The sequence below is a fragment of the Chiloscyllium punctatum genome, chromosome 40 (genome assembly GCF_047496795.1).
Source record: "Chiloscyllium punctatum isolate Juve2018m chromosome 40, sChiPun1.3, whole genome shotgun sequence".
Classification (NCBI taxonomy): Eukaryota; Metazoa; Chordata; class Chondrichthyes; order Orectolobiformes; family Hemiscylliidae; genus Chiloscyllium; species Chiloscyllium punctatum.
This window is the reverse complement of record NC_092778.1, coordinates 7,064,978-7,082,630: the sequence shown is the minus strand read 5'-3', so window position 1 is coordinate 7,082,630 and position 17,653 is coordinate 7,064,978. Positions and strand designations below refer to the sequence as shown.

The following is a 17,653-nucleotide window of genomic DNA, read 5'->3' as shown; positions in this document are numbered from 1 at the left end:
TGTATACATTTAGTTTCAAACCCATGCTGACTTAGCGAAATCCTGCTATCTCAGGTTAAAATAAAGATATAGTTAGTAAACCATCTCAAATATTGTATTTCAACAGGACAATAGAGCAGCAAGGAAATATATTTGGGTAACAGAAACGATCTAAAAATGTAAAATAACAAATAAATACTTACTTGATCTCCAATTGTAATGCAAGCTTTTGAATCCAGATCTCGGGGTGGCCTGGAAAATAGATTTGAATAAAAGTGTACTCAATTTCTCAATAAAATGAAGTAAGGATACAAAAACAGTGACACCACTATTAGTTTGTGGGCACCAACATGTTTAAGAGAAAATGTAAGAAAAGCATCATAAAAATTTAAGAAACAAAGATACAGACCTGAAATATTTTTTGATCAATTTTTTTTTTTACAGATACAGAATATTCTGTGTACAAACAAAAACATACCTTAAAGAGGAACTTAGTAGAATCAAAAAGGAATAGAAATCATGGCAAGGGAGGCAAAGAATTAAAACAACTGCAGATGCTGGAAATCTAAAACAAAAACAGAAATTGCTGGAGGAACTCAGCAGGCTTGACCCTCTTCTGAAACGTCACTAGACATGAAACATTAATTCTGTTCCTCACTCCACAGATGTTGCCAGATCTGCTGAGTTTCTCCAGCAATTTCTGTTTTTATTAAAGAAAGAAGTACATATACGCAGCTTTGCCAAGAAAATAATATTGCCCACAACTAGACATATTTCTTCCTAGGCTGTACCCTGTGCTACTGAGTCAGAAAACCGAGCCATAGCTCACTACCTGCTGGAACTGCTTTAATAGATATAGTGTCTCTATTAAACAATATCTAATACAATGTCCTCAAATCCAAATTCCAGGCATAATCTAAGCAGTCTAAGCAATTTCAAAGGGGTCTAAAATGGGAATAGTTTCTACGTGTCATACATGGTCTAAAGAACCTGCAAATTTTCCTTAAAAGTAGTGTGTTATCTTGGTTTCTTAAAAATACCACTAAATAAAAGTCATACGATCGGAGAAGTATAAACATTCTACAGGAAAAATGAATACTACAAGTTTGAGCATGAGGTTTAACTCAAAGGCAGATTTGTAATTGCTTATACATGAGTGGTCTTCTAACAGATGGCAATATGAGACGATTCTGGCAAAAGAAAGTCATAGAGTCAGAGATGTACAGCATTGAAATAGACCGGATAGATGAAAACAAATATTTTAAACAACCACATGACCTTGACTGCAATTCTCAAAAGGAGTGATTGAAAGTTGCATCTGAATCTACTCAAAAGAGGATATATACTCAAAAAGGAAAACTATGTTGGCCTACAGGTGGGCAGGGAGCCAGTTAACTTGGTTCAACTTGTGATACTCTCACAATCAAACAGTGACTACAGTCACCATCATTAATTACATATAAATTATTTTTAAAAAAACTTAGGAAAGATACCAAATTCTGCAGATGCCATTGAACCTAACTCAGCAACAACCAACTACCAACTCCTTCTGCAGAAGGGAATAAAAAAGGATTCATATCGTCAGCATGCTATCTTAAATATTTTGAATAAATTTGTTGTGTGACCACTTCAACTAAAATTATACACAACTTGAAAAAGAGACCAAAAGATTAGCAACAAATAGTTTTTATTATTTTTCTCTGATGAGGTATCAAATTATCTACGTTTCCCTCAATTTGAGCAGCTTGCATCACCTCAACAAACCAACTTCTTTTTTAAAAAAACATAAATATCAAACAAACCAGAACTCCAGTTAATTTTACTGAAAAATTACTTTTGACTGTCAGAACTTATTTGTAATTTAACAAGTACCCATGGTCTAGTATTTAAATTTTGTTGACAATCCACCATTGGTCGTGAAATGCAAAGCTACATAGCAAAATTCAACTGCTATCATCCAGAAGACAGCCTCTAAAAGCTAAAACAAGTCAGAAAACATATAGCCATTGACTGCAATGCAGCGTGATGGTTCAGCAATTAGAACTGCCGTCTCACAGTATCAGGGATCTGGATTCAATTCCATCCTCAGGTGACTATCAGTGTGCAGTTCGCACATCCTCCCAGTATCTGTGTAGGTTTCCTCCATGTGCTCCAATTTCCTCCCACAGTCCAAAGATATGCAGGCTAGGTGGGTTAGCCATGGGAAATGTGCGGTTACAGGGATGGGGTGGGTCGGTTGGGATGCAGAATGTTGGTGAGAACACAATGAGCCAAATGGCCTGCTTATGTAGGAATTCTATGATTCTAAGGATTGGTAAAAAGGTGACTTGCCAGTGTAACACCAAACCATAGGTCTTTGAAGCATTCTCCAATTTCTAGTCTATGTTTGGTTATCTGATTTTTGCTGGAGCCATGGTAAGCAAATAAAAATCAACTTCTGTTCTCTCTGTGAAGAGAGAAATGACCAAGGTGTTCCTGCTCCTTGGATGCTGCCGTGCTGTCCCAGCACCGCTGTAATCAAAGCATTCAATAACTCATTTGTTAAAAATTTTGCAAAATGCTTGCGCACACATGTCAAAACTAAGAAAACACAGGATCAGACACTGGCATGATGGCATTTCCACCCAAAGACTGAGCCATTGTACTGTCTAGCTTCACACTTGATTGCCCACTAGGACAAGGTGCTAGAAAGCAGTTGATGTCAGTGGAATTATACAAAAACGTCAGCCTTTAGAACAGGGGTCAAAATTCAAGCAAAAAATTTAAGTATAAACGTTCTTGAGCAAATAGTTCAAAATATCAATAGTAAAACACATATTCATAGATTTATTCTATCCAAAACATTTATTCCAGCTGTGAAAGTGCTTCAAAGTACAGACTCCCATGGTTTGCATGAATTTAGAAACCATTGTCTTGTGGTTTCAAATATTATTCTCTTTAAGACTGAAAGTTTTTACAACTTTTAAATGACAACCTCAGCAAAAATAAATGTGCATTAAATCTTCTTATGCAGGATATAAAACAATAGGAAACAAATTGCAAAATGAACAAAGCCTTCTTGATAATATACCTGGCATAAACAAATTAAGCCTTATCCTCATAACTTTTAATTCAATCAGCATCCACTCCTAGTCGGGTCTCTCTTTTCTTCTCTTGCATAGGTGCTGACTATTGCAGTTAGTGTTTGCATAGGTGCTGTCAGCCATCCAGCATTTTAAACAGTGTCCATTATTCCTGGACAAGTGCTAGCAGGTATCTCACAAATGCAATCCTATTATTATATCCATGCAGATTCTTTTAAGGATCACAAGAGAACAAGTAGAAATAGAAGCCCTTGCTGATCTTTTTCTCAACAGCTATCCCAAAAGCACTATGGGCTTCTCACACACCCATAAACACAAACACCAGTCCTACAACTTCTAATCAGCATGGCCTAATTCTCTGCTAAGCAGTATCTTTCTCTACAAAGCCATTAGAAGGAATGTTTGGCACTCTAAATGCACGTGCATGGGAATGCAAAAATGTGGCTCCTTTTTACGAAAAGATTTCCTTACGTTGGGCTTGTAACTGGCTGATTGAAGACATCTTCAGAGATCTTTAAGTTAGGTTTTTTCTTCACTTTTCCTGTAAAACAAACAAAACAAAATATCAGAGATCAAATTAGTTTAGCTTCCCCCTGAATTTTGTTTTACTTGCAAATTACTTTGTTTATTATATCACAATACATTAACAAATTTAACCATGATCCACATTACCCTTCTTTGTATCCCATCGCTTTCCTGCAGCCTTGGCCATCCCACGAGTATATCCTTTAATGCTTTGATTGAAATCTATTGGAAAATAACCAGTATCGCTCCAACAGCAGTTTTTGTTGCTTCCTTCACAGAAGCTTGGTTTTCCCTTTGCTTATTTACATGCCATTTCTTGGTGACATCAATTAACACAAGGATTACATTCTACATGCAAGTAGACAACAGACTTCCATCTACAGCACTTACTTTGGCCTCATGCACAATTCCACTAACAAGACATTTGTCTGCAACTAATGTGTCAATTTCATACTTCATCTCAGAAAATGATATCTAACACACTGGGCTATCTGCCTATAATACAGACCAATATTGCATTTAAACCCGGTCTGTACCAAATTAGTAGTTATCAGGTCATGGCAATACTTGAGTGCTACAACTGATCTCTGTGCTCTGGATTAGGAAGCAGGGGAAAGGACTGAAAACACAAGTGGGAAGGAATAATAAATAGCCACTGGATACCAGTCAAGCATGGAAAGTGGAAAAATGTATATGTTTAGGTTTGACTGTGATAAAATACAAACAGTTCTGTTGACACTCAGTGCTTACAAACCTAAGGAGACTAACACTTCCAAAAATCTGGGTGCTGTTGGCCTGTGTAACCATGGCCCACAGTAACTTCAGAAGAGATGTGCAAAAGAAATTGTGACCATTTAAAGTGACATCACTAATTGGAATATAGAAATCTCCAATCTGTGAAAAGGAATATAAACAAAAGCTATTAACAGAAATTGAGAAGTGGATTTGGCCAAAGCAAAATGCGTCACATTTTATTGGATACCATAAGTACATAAACGGAGTACAGTAGTTCCATCCTCAACTCCAAGTCATTTCAGGTGAAATTGTCTACTCACTTTTAAAAATGCTAAGACCTTACCTTCCTGTAATATTTATACAGCCAATTGGAAATTACTCAACAATACAACCGTTTTAGCACAGTAGAAACACCAAACTATAAAGGAAACATTTGCAGTCAACAATACATACAGCGCCCCAAATTATCTCAGCACCAAATGATTTCACAATAATTCCACCACTTCACCACATAATCAAAATATGAAAAGAGTAGTGTGCATTACACTGATCTACAATATTAAATCATGTTTATTGATAATAACCAATATTTTTGCTGTAGAAAAATTGTTAGATTCTAAACTGGAGTATTCAGGCTAATTAACCACCTTCACTTTAGTTTTCTGTCTCAACAAAGAGAAGAGCAACTGCATTTCCCAACCTGCCAATTCCTACTATAAAGGTGAAAGCCTGCATTTCTTTAGTGTTTTTCATGACCTCAAGATGCTCCACAATGTTTTGTAATATGAAACAAACATAGCAGCCAATGTGAACATCTCAAACTCCCAAAGACACGTGATCACGACCAAATAATTTTCTTGTCAAAGCAATATTGGTTGAGAGATAAATATTGAACTGGACACAGTGAGAAATGAACTGCTCTTCCTTACATTTACAAAATTTGTAGCATAGAATGGGGACAAGAAGAAAAATATTCAATTAAAAACAGAACATGGTACAAGTACAGTGATTTATTTCTTACAGATATAATGTCAGAAATATCTCCAGTTGTTTGTTTCCCAAATACTGATCTACCTCCTACCCACTTGTACTAGTTTTGGCTCTATTTAAGATCTAAATAGATCGGTGACATGTCTTTACTTGCCCAAGTTGAATGTCCCAAAATATGGGCATGGCAAGAGGGGTTGCAGTTACAACTGAGGAAGGCAGCAAAGTAGAAAAACACTGCAACATTTAACTATACAGCTAATGCTCTACATATTTTTTTAAAAGAAATTAAAACAGCAAGGTACAGTCAACTACTACAAAAACAGTGGTAATTGACAAGCAATAAAGTCTGGATAATCCATGCGGTTTTCTTTTTATGCAGTACTTCCTGTGTATCCATATAAAGGATATTTTAAAAGTTCTGGTTAAAAATGTTCTTAATCTCATTCACATTACTATTACAGAAAACTTAGAATCACAGAATCCCTACAGCGTGGCAAGAAGCTGGTTGGCCCATCAAGTCTTCACTGACCCTCTGAAGACCATTCTACCCAAATCTTACCATCTATCCTATCCATGTAACACTTCAATTTCCATAGCTAATCCACCTAGCCTGCACATCCTGAGACACTAAGGACAATTTAGCATAGTCAATATACCTAACCCGCACATCTTTGTACTATGGGAGGAAACCAGAGCACTTGGCAGAAACCCATGCAGACACAGGGAGAACTTGAAAATTCCAAGCAAAAGGTCACCTAAGGCTGTCACCTCGACCTTAGGTCCCTAGCACCGTGAGGTAGCAATACTAGCCACTGAGCCACCATGGCGCCCATAGTGAGTGGATAAATGAAATGAATTTAGAAAGAGAAGTAGAGAGAGGACACATACGAGATCTGCAAAAGAAAGCAAATATTAACCTTCTTGTTACACTTGGTAGAATGGTTTTAGGGCTAAGAGGGAAATTACGACAAACTGTATAGTCTAGACCTGTAATTTCCTGGAATATTGGAGATTAAAGGAAAGATCTGCTATTAGGGTAATCTGACAGCGCTGTTGGGCAACGCAGTTCCAGGATTCTAATGCAGTGTCAATGATGGAATGGTAATAGGTTTCCTATTTGGGTTGTTGCATGCCTTGGATGGGATTTCCAGAAGATGGTGCTCCCATTGCTCTTACTCCCCGCCATAGACACTGTCACTTTTAGGAAATAGAGCTACAATCTTGGCACGTTGCTACAGTGTATATTGTAGACAGACCACATTGTAATGATGGATGGACGGACGGATGAATATTATCGATGATAAATGGGTTGCATTGTCCTAGATTATGTTGGCTTCTTGGGGCTTCTTGTTCCAAGCAAGCGAACAGTGCTCTATCAAACTTTGACTTGTACCTCAGTTGCTGAAAAAGCTTTGGAGCAGGATTCAAAATTACTTCGATTTTGACAGTTCCTGGAGATTATTTTTGAGGCTACATTTCAATTGAATAATTTCTTCATATGGTTTGCAAGAACAAATTGATATCTGATGGAGACCTTTTGCCCAATGTTAAGCATCTAAACCAGATAATAAAAGGTAATTAAAGGAATTGATGAAGTAAACAGATAGAGACTATTGTCAAGATTAGAGTGGTGCTGGAAAAGTACAGCAGGCCAGGCAGCATCCAAGGAGCAGGAAAGTCGACATTTGGGCATTCCTCCAGCATCTGCAATCCTCACTTCGGTGTAGATACAGACTATTTCCAAAAGTCAATATGGAGAGAACAAGGGACCCAGGCTATTCAAGGCAAGGTCAGAACTCAATTCCACAAACAAAACCAATAGTGGAAAGCTGGAAATCTCTTCTCCAAAAGCTAAAGCTTGGGGCTGACTGAAAGGTCAGCCACTGTTTTGAAATTATGTTTGATAAGGGTATTAATGATTATAGAATCCTAGGCAAACAACAAAACTTGGATTAATTTATGATTAAACAATGTTGGAACAGGCTCAAGGTACCGAATAGCCGAAGACTATTTGTTTGCTTCTGTAACGACCACTTTGTAAAATGGGAATTAAAGTTTCCAGCATTTGAACATGACTTGCCCCTCTTGCCACAGTTATGATATAATTGTGATTACATAAAAAGTAAAACATATTCTTCCCACATTCTCTACAGCAATACAGCATTACTCAGAGCTTATTATCTGGAATGACGTTGCTTCTTCGCCCCGTTCCAAATGAGTCATACTTCAGTCATTGGCACCTGATAGGAAATTTGTGATTATCTTCCAGATAAAATAATAAAAAAAATGTTGATACCTTCACAAGCAGCATTACAATTATGAAATCCTATCTTACTCAGTTAACAGATAGCTCTTTTGGAGAATTTACTACAATATAACACAGAACACTATGTAAATTCAAAAATAAAAATGCTGCTTGTTTTAAATATGTAATTATTTACTGAAACTACTTTACAGTCATTAGATGGAGGATGCACTGGGGACTAGAATATTTTACCAATGTTAACATCAACACAATTTCAACATCAAGGACTATGCAAGGCCAATTAATGCTCCAAAGTGCCTCAATTAGTCGCATATTGGTAAAGTTACCAGACTTGTAATCCAGAAATGAAAAATGTGTTGCTGGAAAAGTGCAGCAGGTCAGGCAGCATCCAAGAAGCAGGAGAATTGACGTTTCCTGAAGAAGGGCTTATGCCCTAAACGTCGATTCTCCTGCTCCTTGGATGCTGCCTGACCTACTGCGCTTTTCCAGCAACACATTTTCTTTATTTTCCGTTTTTTTCTCTTCCCCCACACGACCACCTAACTGCGGTCGTGCTTATTTTTCCCCAGCACCCATGGTGTGTATGTGCAGGTGTGAAACACAGTGAGAGACACAAAATGCACGAATCTTTATTCCATTTCCACCACCAGGAAGATAGGAAAACACCCGAGTGGCCAGTGACACGCACTGCCCTTCACATCAAAAGGGCAATGCTGTGTGATCAAAACAGTGAAGGGGAGGGTAGGGACTAAATCAAAATAGAGTTGGACAGGGAAATAATGCACTCCACTCCCTGCGGCGCCCACCTCTCCCTGAACAACTCCAGGGTGTTGGTGGACGCCGCGTGCTCCTTCTCCAGAGACACCCGGCCTCTAACGTATCCGCAGAAGAGAGAAACACATTTTCAGCTCAGATCTCCAGCATCTGCAGTCCTCACTTTCTCCTCCTTGTAATCCAGAGACCCAGACTAATACTCCAGAATCACAAGTTCAAACTTTACCATAGCAACTGAAAGAATTTAAACAATAAAGTATTATTAACAAATGATCATTAAATTACTGTACTTCCATTTTTTAAAAAATCTGGTTTATTAATATTCTTCAAGGGGAGAAACTTTTATCTGGTCTGGCCTAGATAGGACTCCAAAAGCACTGGTTGATGATTAATTCCTGACGTTATTCACAAAGACCTAGCATGTCACTCAGTTTGAATCAAATCAATAAAAGACAATGTGAATTGGAACAAAAATGGACCAATCACCATGAACCTACGCATGAAAAGCAAGGACACATCACACGCAACCAACACTGCATAGTCTTCCTCACTAATGTCAATGGACTTGTGCCAAAATTTGAAGAGATGGCCCAGAGACTAGTCAGGTGGAAGTGGGTACTACAGACACTGGAGATTAGAGTCTAGATTAGAGTGGTGCTGGAAAAGGACAGCAGGTCAGGCAGCATCCGAGGAGTAGGAAATTCGACGTTTTGGGCAAAAACCCTTCATCAGAAATTCCTGATGAAGGGCTTTTGCCTGAAACATTGAATTTCCTGCTCCCCAGACACTAGTCAGGCAACTGCCCAAGACAGTAAACACAGGAACAATCAAAACCTATAGGTTCTGCTCCAAACTACTCACCATTCTGACTCTGAAATATATCTCTATTCATTCACTGTCCCTGGTGAAATTCCTACAATTTCCTAACCTCACAGTGGATGTACCTACAACATAGGTACAGGGCGGTGCAGTGGCTCAATGGTTAGCATTGCTGCCTCACAGTGCCAGGATCCCAGGTTTAATTCCAGCCTTGGGCAACTGTCTGTGTGGAGTTTGCACACTTTTTTTCATCTAAAGATGCGCAGGTCAGGTGAATTGGCCATGCTAAAAATTGTCCATAGCTGTTAGGTAAATTAGTCAGGGGGTGGGTTACTCTTCAGAGGGTCAGTGTGGATTTGTTGGGCCGAAGGGCCTGTTTCCACACTGTAGGGAACCTAATCTAATCTAATCTAATCATATGGATTGCAGGTGGGTATGGGTGGAGAAACAGGGCCCAGAGATCAGTAGCAACAGTGCGTACTATCTGGAAGACGCACTGCAGCAACTTATCTTACCTTCTTCAACAGCTCTTTTCAAATTGGGACCTAGTAAAACAAAGGCAGCTCTGCATGGAAACACCATCCACAAGTTCCCCACCAAGCCAAAAACTATCCTGAATGTTACTATATCATTTCTTCACTCTTAGTGGGTCAAAATGCTGGAACTCTCTAAAACTCAAAGAACTGCAGAGGTTCATGAAAGCACCTTACCATCACCTTCTCCAGGGCATCGTGGATGGGTAATAAATGCTGGCCTAGCCTTAATTTTAAAATGTGGTTAGGTGGGGGCTGAAATGAGTGGAGAGGGTAGTCAAAGAAGTGTCACTTTTCACTTTTGAAATTAAACCCTTAACTCAAGCTCATTACTTGGGAGTAAACTGAACACAAGAGATATTACAACAGTTGGGCCTGTACAATAATTAAATATATACGTACTGGGTTTTAGATTATGACTGGAAATTTTCTCTCGAGCCTTCTTAGGTGTCCTTGTCTAACTGCATAATTTTACGTTTTAAATATCTTGTCTCTCATGCACTCCCTGCAACCTCTAGTTCAAGACTTCTCTCTTCCATTTTCATTCCTTTCAATTCCAATGGCCTGACTTTTTTCCTCTGCTCTCGTACCTTTTTTCTGCCAACTCTGGTATCTTCATTCTTCATGTTCAAATGACTTTAACTCTAACTCCATATCAGAATCAATTCATTTCTCATTACTTGGAATTCCCAGACCCTCCAGTATCTCTATTAAACCCAAATGCTGCGCTCAGTTTTCAAGTATCTTCTTAGCCCTGGCAGGCAATTCTACTTCTGATTTAGCAATAATAAATGTGGTTTCTTTTGTCAGAGATATCCTGCACTTTTTTGTTTTTTAGATTAGATTAGATTAGATTACTTACAGTGTGGAAACAGGCCCTTCGGCCCAACAAGTCCACACCGCCCCGCCGAAGCGTAACCCACCCATACCCCTACATCTACATTTACATTTACCCCTTACCTAACACTACGGGCAATTTAACATGGCCAATTCACCTGGCCTGCACATCTTTGGACTGTGGGAGGAAACCGGAGCACCCGGAGGAAACCCACGCAGACACGGGGAGAACGTGCAAACTCCACACAGTCAGTCGCCTGAGGCGGGAATTGAACCCGGGTCTCAGGCGCTGTGAGGCAGCAGTGCTAACCACTGTGCCACCGTGCCGTCCACACTTGGAGGAGGCTTTACCAATATCTAGTGCAATCTTATTTTTGCTCAGTACAAAATCTGGCATTTCCTTTCATTCCTTTATCTATTACCAACTTCACACCCAATCATCTTTATTCCAAAATATTCCAGCATAATGTCACCAAATTTTGACTCTGGGGTACTGCATTGGAAATCAAGGTCCATGCTTCCCAGAATAAGGAGATATTTGAAAATATTTAGTCAAACTATCTAAAGTTCCTGATTTACCTTATTCATGTTTAACAAAAGTAGTGGAGATTTGAGAGGATGGAACCAGTAAAATAGACAAGAGAGCCAGAGGGTGTGGTGTATTTGGATTTTCAGAAAGATTTTTGATAAGAACTCTCTTAAGAGGTTAGTGGGCAAGGTTAAAGCACATGGAGAAGGGTTAATATACTGACACAGATTAAAAGTTAGTTGACTAACAGAAAATAGAGTGGCAATGAATGGGTCTTTTAAAGAGAGGCAAGTAGCAACTAGTAGGAAACAGGAAGAATCAGTTCTTTGACCCCAACTATTCAGAATATATGTAAATTACCTGGATTCACAAACCAAATGCAATATCTCCACGTTTACTGACAGTACAAAACCAGGTGGGATTAAGAGCTGTGAGGAAGCTGTAAGGAGACTTCAAAAGGTGATTTAAACAAGTCGGGTGAGTGGGCAAATGCGTGGCAGACGAAGTACAATGTGGCGACATATTGTACATTTTGGACTGAATAACAAAAAAGGAAGACAGTTTTATTTAAATGCGGATATATTTCAAAATGTGGATGTATAAGGGAATCCAAGTGTCCTTACTAATCAGTGCAAAGGAGCAGCTCACAGCAATCAATTAGGAAGGCATTGGTATATTGGCCTTCATTCAAAAGCAGGGATGTTTTACTGCAGTTATACAGGGCCTTGGTGAAACTACACCTAGGTATTATGCGCATTTTACCTTACCTAAAAAGGACATACATGCCATTGTGGCAATACAGTGGGGGTTCATTTGGCTAATACAGGAGGTGGCAGGGCTATTGCACACAAGCGATTGTTTTGATTGGGTCTGAAGTCACTACAGTTTAGAAGGATGTTTGAAGCACAAAATTCTAACAGGACTGAAAGGATGCTTTGCTGAGTTGAAGAATCTAGAATCAAGAACACAGTCTCAGTGCACAATTTAGGACTGAAATGAGGAAAACATCTCTTCAAAAGGCCTCCTCCTGGTTTCTGTATTTACTTGACTGGCTAACTCAGGTTCAAAGAAAACTCATGAGGTGTCTGTACTTAACAAGAAAATAATTGTTTATTACAAACAAATTTTCTTCAACAGATGACAAATAGGAAATATGAATTACTAACATAACTGTCTCTAATTTAATCTACCCCTTTTTAAATTCTTCCCTTCATAATCAGACATGTGTAATGGATAAAGATATTAGGGTGGAATATTATGAGTGGAGAGTGGAAAAAGGTAATCAGGGAAACATGTCAATAACACTCAGTCTGGAACATAGCAGTTGAGTTGCTCTATTTTGATTTCTTCTAATTCCTTTTTCACTGTTTGTGTCAACAGCAAAGGGTTGGATTTTCAGAGGAATGGAATATTCATGCTAATCCTGGGAGCCCTTGGGTAGGGGGTGCATTGAATTGAGGAATGGGAAAGTGAAGGAAGGGGACCTTAGGTCAGGTGAGGGTCGCAAGTCTGTGGAGTGTAGGTAGTCTGAGGAAGGTGTATTTGGAGTGTTCTGAACTAAGAATGGAGTCCATTTAATAGTTGGTCAGGAGTTCGACTATGTATTTAATAGTCAAACTTTTCCCAGAGTTACTGTTTTATTTAAATTTCTTCAAACTCCTTTGAATTATCCTATTTAAACAGAGACTTTTGGACAGCTCCAGCCATAGAAGTATTGCTCAGAGGAATCTTCAATTTGCAAGGCTATTTCTTTGGAGTGCACTACAATGGAGATTTCACAGGTCCTAATGTGCACCTCTCAACTAAGCTGGAATAACGACCAATAGACCAGTAGAAAATCCAAGCCAAGAGAGTGTTTGCACACCAATGTGTTCTTTCATTCACTGGCTGAGAATTTGACCTTTGACTGTCTTTGTAGGCATTTTATTCCTCCATCAACAGGGGATTTACAGATAAATTATTAGAAGACAACTGTTACTTAAAACTTTTGGGCACCTCAATGCAAGAGGGAGAGGGGGACAGATTATTCATACTTTTGCTTTGCAGGCTGAATGCCTCTCTCTTCCCCACATACCCTATGTTCACCTGGTCAGGAGCCAATCAAAATTTTGGTTTTCAAGCAGTTTTCCCCTGCTCTGAAACCCATTCGTTCCATACTGTCGGTTTTTGCCATCACATTGTTCCACAGAAAAGGAACATTGGAAGTTGTATGCAGTATGCGTCTGTATACATGACTTTTAAAACTGCAGCTGCCTCTGTGCAGACTATTTGGTTCAAAGCATAAATGAAGGAAACAAAACGGTGTGTTCTTTCTATCACTTTGTCTCCATATACAACATTGAAATTAGACCCCAATTTAAGTAGGCAGCTTAATTCATGTGCTCCAAACCCACAAACAAATTCCATTAAAAAGTGAAAAGAGAATGGGAAGCATACCCTCACGGTAAACTGTTTATGTGAAATAAACGTGACATGAGATTCCATCCACAGAAAATCCAGGCCCAACCCAGGAATGAATCATACATACAGTAGAACTGTCTCATGCAATAATTCTCAGTCACCCTCACCTCTGGTCAGTTTATGCCATGGCATCAGATTTATCTGCCAAGTTTAGCATCAGCATAAAGCAATTCCTAATTCTCACCAACTTGTGCAATGACTGCTCAAGAAAAAAAGAAAAAAAGTCAACGTTTGATTAAAATAAACTTCATTTGAACATAAGTTTTACAAATCTAAGCACATTGATAGTGAAATTCTAATATCAAAGCCAAAAATTCCGTCTCTCAAAACACATTTAATAAAAGAAGAACTGCTATGTAAACAAACTATGTAAATTAAAATAGCAAGCCTATTTAATTTGGGTGTATCTATGATTTTCCTGAAAATATCAACTTCCTAAATATCTCAAGGATGTGACAACATAACAACAAGAGTGATTTTCCACCCACCCACATCATTCATCTTCCTCTCCTCCTAATACTTCATATACTAATATCTGTCAATAATATTCAAAATAAGAACAAGCAACAGGAAAGGCACAATACCCTTCTTTTAAATTCTTTCATTAGATATAGGGGTTATTGGCTAGGCCAGCATTTGCTGCTCAGCTCTAACTGCCCTTGAGCAGATAGTGGGGAGGCAGCTCTTGCACTGCTGTACTGTAGGTACACCCACAGTGCTGTTAGGAGAGAGAGTTCTAGGATTTTGACCCAGTGATAGTCAAAGAACAAAGAACAGCAACATAGCTTCAAGTCATTATGACTTCACTTTTCCCTCAACCTGTCTGGTATAGAGAGTTTGTGAAATCTAAATTGGCACCCCTTCTCAGGGAACTTATCGGGCTGGGAAGAACAAAAACAGTCATACAGGGGTGATTCTGACATGTCTTTGTCATTTTCTGCCACCTCCACCAGGAGGCCACAACCAAACATCTTCCCCTCCAATTCCTTGTCTGCATTAGGCAGACCATTATCTCTGCAGCACTCTGGTTCATTCCTCCATTCCTAATACCTCCTCACTCCTCTCCCTACAGCACCAACTCACACAACCACACAAGATGTAACACTCGCACTTTGGAAAGTCAAGAATGAGGAGGTCAAAGTCCCAAAATACCTCCCAGGTGAAGTAGTGATTTACTTACACTTCCTTCAATCTAGTCTAACATATTTGAGGCAGGACCAAAACAGACTGTGTGACCACTTTGTGGAACACCCCTACTGTAAGAATCACCTGACTTTCCAGTTGCTTGCCATTTTAATACACTATCGAATCATAAACATGTACAGCATGGAAACACACCTTTCGATCCAACTTGTCCATGCTGACCTGATATCGAATAGAAATCTAGCCCCATTTGCCAGCATTTAGCCCATATACCGATCCAAATGCCTTTTAAAATGTCGTAATTTTATCAGCGTCCACCACTTCCTCTGACAGCTCATTCCATTCCAGCATGTGTATGAAAACATTGCCTCTCAGATCCCTTTTGCATCTTTTCCCCACTCACCTTAAACCTGTGCCCCCTAGTTCTGGACTCTCCAACCCCCAGGAAAAGAACATGGTTATTTATCCTACCCATGCCCCTCATGATTTCATAAACCTCAATATGGTCACCCTTCAGCCACCAACGTTCCAGGGAAAACCAGTTCCAGCCTATTTAGCCTCTCACTATAGCTCAAATCCTCCAACCCTGGCAACATCCTTTTAAGTACTTTCGGAATCCTTTCAAGTTACATAAAATCCTTCCATTAGGAGGAAGATCGGAATTGCACATAATATTCCAAAAGTGGCCTAACCAAATGACCTCCAAACTGCTCTGACCAATAAAGGATAGCATACCAAACACCTTCTTCACCATCCTATCTACCTGCCACTCCACTACCAAAGGAACTACGAACCTGCACTCAAGATCTCTTTGTTCAGCAATCTATTGTGTGTATAAGTCCTGCCCTGATTTGCCTTTCCAAAATGCAGCACCTCACATTTATTGAAATTAAACTCGACCTGCCAACCCTCGGCCCATTGGCCTATCTGATCAAGATCCAGTTGTAATCGGAGGTAACCTCCTTGGCTGTCCACTACACCTCCAATTCAGGTGTTATCTGCAAACTTACTATGTTCATACCCAAATCATTTATAGACATGTCAAAGAGTAGTGGACCCAGCACCAATCCTTATGGCACTTCACTGGTCACAGGTCTCCACTCTGAAAAGCATGAGAAACCTTGACGAGCACCTTACTAAAGTCCATATAGATTACAGTCGAAAAGTGTGCTGTCAGAGAAGTACAGCAAGGCAGTCTGCATTGAGGAACAGGAAAGTCGACATTTCAGGCATAAGCCCTTTATCAGTGTCCACAGTGATCACATCCATCGCTCCAACCGCACCAATCCTCTTCATTACTTCTTCAAAAGTCTCAATCAAATTAAATGACTTCCCACGCATAAAGCTATGTTGACTATCGCTGATCAGTTCTTGCCTATCCAAATTCATGTAAATCCTGTCCCTCAAGATTCCCTCCAACAACTTGCCCAGCACTGATGTCTACGGTTCCCTGGCTTTTCCTTCTCACTTTTCTTAAATAGCAGCATCACGACAGCCAACCTCCAGTCTTCCAGGACCGCAGATGTGACCGGGAATGATCCAAATATCTCAGCAAGGGGTAGCTTCCCACAGTGTTTTAGGGTACAACAGATCAGATCTGAGGGATTTATCCACCTTTACACTTTTTAAAGTATCCAGCGCCTCCTGTGCAATATGGACATTTTAAGATGTAACCATCTATTTCCTCACATTCTATATCTTCCATGTCAGTCTCCACAGTAAACATTGATGCAAAATATTTGTAGTATCTCCCCTATCTACTGCGATTCCACACATAGGACCTCTCAAAAGATCAGCAAGGCAGCCTATTCTCTCCTTAATTACTCATTTGTCCTTAACGTATTTATAGAATCCCTTTGAATTCTCCTTAATCCTATTTGCCAAAGCTATCTCATACCTCCTTTTTGCCCTGCTGATTTCCCTCTTAAATATACTCCTATTACCTTTATACTCTATGGATTCACCCGATCTCTGCTGTCTATAACTGACCTATGCTTCCTTCTTACTCGTGACCAAAGCCTCGACTTCTCTTGTCATCCAGCAGTCCCTACACCTACCAGCTTTGCCTTTCATCCTAATAAGAATATACTGTCTCTGGACTCTCGTTATCTCATTTTAGAAGGCTTCCCATTTTCTAGTCATCCCTTTATAATGAATTATGCGTTCAATCACCTTTGAAAGTTCTTGCCCAATACAATCAAGATTGACTTTCCTCCAATCTAGAACTTCAACTTTTAGATACAGACTATCCTTTTCCATCACTATTTTAAAACGGATGGAATTATGATTGCAAGCCCCAAAAGTGCTACCCCACTGATATCTCTGTCATTTGCCCTGTCCTATTTCACAAGAGTAGGTACATTCACATATTGAACCAGGAATTCTTCTTGTAGACACAAATTCCTCTCCATCTAAACCCTTAACAGTATGGCAGTCCTAGTCTAGGTTTGGAAAATTAAAATATCCCCCACCCCCGCCCCCGCCCCATTATTCTTACAGATAACAGAGGTCTCCTTACAAATTTGTTTCTCAATTACTTTGCTCTCATGCTAACATTTCTGACCTAGGCCTAGATGGTTCCAATGCTAGCTGGAGGGATAATACCTTAGGCACTTTACAGCCTTCAGGACTGAACATGGAATTTCATAGCTTCAGATAATTAACTGTCCTTCATTTTGATTACACCTCCATTGTTTTGTTTGCATGGGAGAGTTAACCTATTTTCCATTATTCACACCTATCATTAACAACTACTCTGAATCTATGTTGCACAGTTGGTTAAGAAAAAGAAGGAAGCATATGTCAGGTATAGACAGGATAGATCGAGTGAATCCCTAGAAGAAGAATATAAAGGAAGTAGGAATATACTTAAGAGGAAAATCAGGACGGCAAAAAAGGGACAAGAGATAGCGTTGGCAAATAGAATTAAGGAGAATCCAAAGGGTTTTTACAAATATATGAAGGACAAAAGGGTGACAAG

At 39.4% G+C, this 17,653-nt stretch overlaps 1 protein-coding gene across 2 annotated transcripts in view; it reads right to left on the bottom strand.

Annotated features, from left to right (window-relative positions):
* LOC140464325 (dual specificity mitogen-activated protein kinase kinase 6-like) overlaps positions 1-17,653 on the bottom strand; it is a 131,831-nt gene that overhangs the window by 70,310 nt on the left and 43,868 nt on the right. For both annotated transcript variants that reach the window (XM_072559263.1, XM_072559264.1), the window contains exons 2-3: positions 3,534-3,603; positions 183-231 (exon numbers count right to left, since the gene is read on the bottom strand). In XM_072559263.1, the coding sequence (XP_072415364.1) occupies positions 183-231; positions 3,534-3,603 (119 nt within the window). The remainder of the gene's footprint in view (positions 1-182; positions 232-3,533; positions 3,604-17,653) is intronic.